General features: G+C 40.6%; 1 protein-coding gene across 1 annotated transcript; it reads right to left on the bottom strand.

Annotated features, from left to right (window-relative positions):
* Window positions 1-280: 280 nt before the first annotated feature.
* Window positions 281-2644, bottom strand: LOC123767244 (flexible cuticle protein 12). Its single transcript, XM_045756815.1, has 5 exons — window positions 2576-2644; window positions 2273-2406; window positions 981-1067; window positions 591-711; window positions 281-449 (listed from the first exon to the last, which is right to left on the bottom strand). Exons 1-5 carry the CDS (start codon window positions 2582-2584, stop codon window positions 390-392), a joined length of 411 nt encoding a protein of 136 aa, XP_045612771.1. The 5' UTR covers window positions 2585-2644; the 3' UTR covers window positions 281-389.

The following is a 2644-nucleotide window of genomic DNA, read 5'->3' as shown; positions in this document are numbered from 1 at the left end:
GTATTACTAGTCCAGTAATGCATTATTACTAGTCCAGTAATGCATTATTACTAGTCCAGTAATGCAGTATTACTAGTCCAGTAATGCAGTATTACTAGTCCAGTAATGCATTATTACTAGTCCAGTAATGCAGTATTACTAGTCCAGTAATGCAGTATTACTAGTCCAGTAATGCAGTATTACTAGTCCAGTAATGCAGTATTACTAGGATATCGTTAGCTAAGTTTTTTCCAAGATGCTCGATTCTCCGTGAAATATTCAAGTATTATAAACAACAGCAGAAATTCATTAACGTTTATTCGGATAAAGATCAACAGACTAAAATATAACAATCGATTAAGATACATTAAACATATCGACTAAACACGCCGGACGCAGCTCCCTCGGGCTCACGCTTCCTGACTCTCTCCTGATCCTGCGGCAGCTTTCTGGCGGGCAGCGAACTCAATCTGGAAGTACAAAATAAATTTAATTTCTTGCAATGTATCGTAATTTTGTTGTAATTTGTGCTAGTCAATATAATTTAGCTTATACATCGGATATTCCAGTAATATAGGAAGTATATACAATAAACATTGTTTGTGAGGTACCTGTTTAAGGTGCCAGGGCTCGAGTGGGTGAGGTGTTGGCAGATGGTCGGAGATGGGCTGGAACCCGCCCGCGCCTGCCGTGTAGGTCAACAGGTGGGGCGTCCCGTCAGGGTGGGTGAAACTGCCGGGGTAAGATAGCGTAAAAAACATAGCGAAGCTTCTAATACAGGTGATGATATAATATAGGAATCGCATCGTTATTACTGTACATAGTTTCCTATTGCTAGGTTTATCGAGATCGTCCCCTTGCTAATGACTAGCCACTTCCTAGGATGAAACCCAATACAGATGGCCCAACTCCTGGGTACCTATTTACTGTCAGATGAACAGAGGCAACAGGTGTAACACCAGGATGCAGTTTCTGGTGGCGCAGAAGGAGTCATAACTCACCTGTACTGACCAATGCGGACGATCTCGTTCAGAGGACCGCTGGCAGACGCTGTCTCAGCCCACGACAATCCGTCTCCTGTCTGGAACCTGCGTGACAAAGCTACTATTAAAGTCTCCAGCGCATTATTGGATGAGAAATATTGTACATACTTATACATGTCATCAAAATGTAGCTTGTAATATTAAATGGATTGTAATTTTTGCCAATGATAATAACTCTTGTATAAATTTTGTGTGGATCCCATCCCATGTTGGAGTTGGAAAACATGACTTTGTAGATCGAATGGCCAATGAGGCTTGCAGGAAAGAAAACATTGATTATGACTTTGGACTATCTAATGCAATTATTAGAAACATGCAAATTAAAGAAATTAATACAGATTTAGAAGAACTAAGAAATGCCCAGAGACCTGAAAGCTGCAATATTAAAAGTTATGACAAGTTTTGTAATAATAGGTATTTCCATGGTCAGCACAGTAACCGGACCAGGCAATGTGATGTAGTCATTGCGCGAATTCGCCTTGGCTATAGACACATCTAGTAGGTTAGTGAGGCTGAGCCACTACCAGAATACTAAGATTGTAAACTCTATGATAAACCTTTAACGCATTCACTAGGACACTATATTGTTGAATGTGAAACAGTAAAGGACTTCCTCCTGGCCTATTGTACCACCAACTGTGTAACTATTTCATTGACTCAGGTGTTCTGGACGACATCCTAACAATTTATCCAAAAATTTGCTTGTCCATTTTAAAGAATGAAGAACAATTTTTTATTTATATTAATTCTAAGCTGCATCACTTATGAACCCATCCCTGCCCTTGTGTGGCAGTGCACAATAGAAAGTTGTTTTCACATATCCATACATTAAAACATTGATTGTAACTATGATATATATGTACTTCCGCCTACAGTTTAGACCTATTGTCTTGTGTATGACCCTCTGTCCTGCGTAACAGTGAATACCAGCATTTTCCTCACTTTAATAAGACTTAATCGAAATCCTCAGATTAGGCAAAATTGTAATTAATTTTGTCAATAAACATGCTAATAATAATAATTGGTCTGTGAAACTTACAATTAATCAAGCTTCACAAGTCAAGCCTGGCCTCGAGCCGGGCTTGGGCAGTAGACCAACTCCCAGAACCCCATCCAAGTACAATCCATGTACAATTGGGAAATTACAAAACAGGTTTTTGCATAGGCTACTATAACTGAACGTATATATATTATAATATATATATATATTTTTAATGATGCTCGATATTAGTGACAAAGAATATACGTACTTGAAGCCATAGCCACCGAGGGCGTCGATGGGGACTCTCTCGTCGAGGAGGATGGGGACGGGCGTGGGCAGGGCGGGTCCATCAGGTTGGGGGCGGCCCACCACACACGCCACACAACACGCTACCAACACAACCTGCAACACCAGTCTCGTCTAACATGTAGCGGCTATAGACCTATGAATATTACCAACTATTACGTTAAGACGCTTCTGTTTAAGAGTTCTACCTCATTATATTCAATCCGTATTTGTAGAGAGGAGTAAATATTCAGGTGTTTGGATGTATGTTTGATATATTACTCACAGTCTTCATTGTGAGGAGAAGAGGACGAGGAGAGCGGAGGGATGTTGTCCGGGCGCTGGTCAGCGGGCG

The sequence above is a fragment of the Procambarus clarkii genome, chromosome 53, assembly GCF_040958095.1.
Source record: "Procambarus clarkii isolate CNS0578487 chromosome 53, FALCON_Pclarkii_2.0, whole genome shotgun sequence".
NCBI lineage: Eukaryota > Metazoa > Arthropoda > Malacostraca > Decapoda > Cambaridae > Procambarus > Procambarus clarkii.
This window is presented reverse-complemented; position numbering and strand designations above follow the sequence as displayed.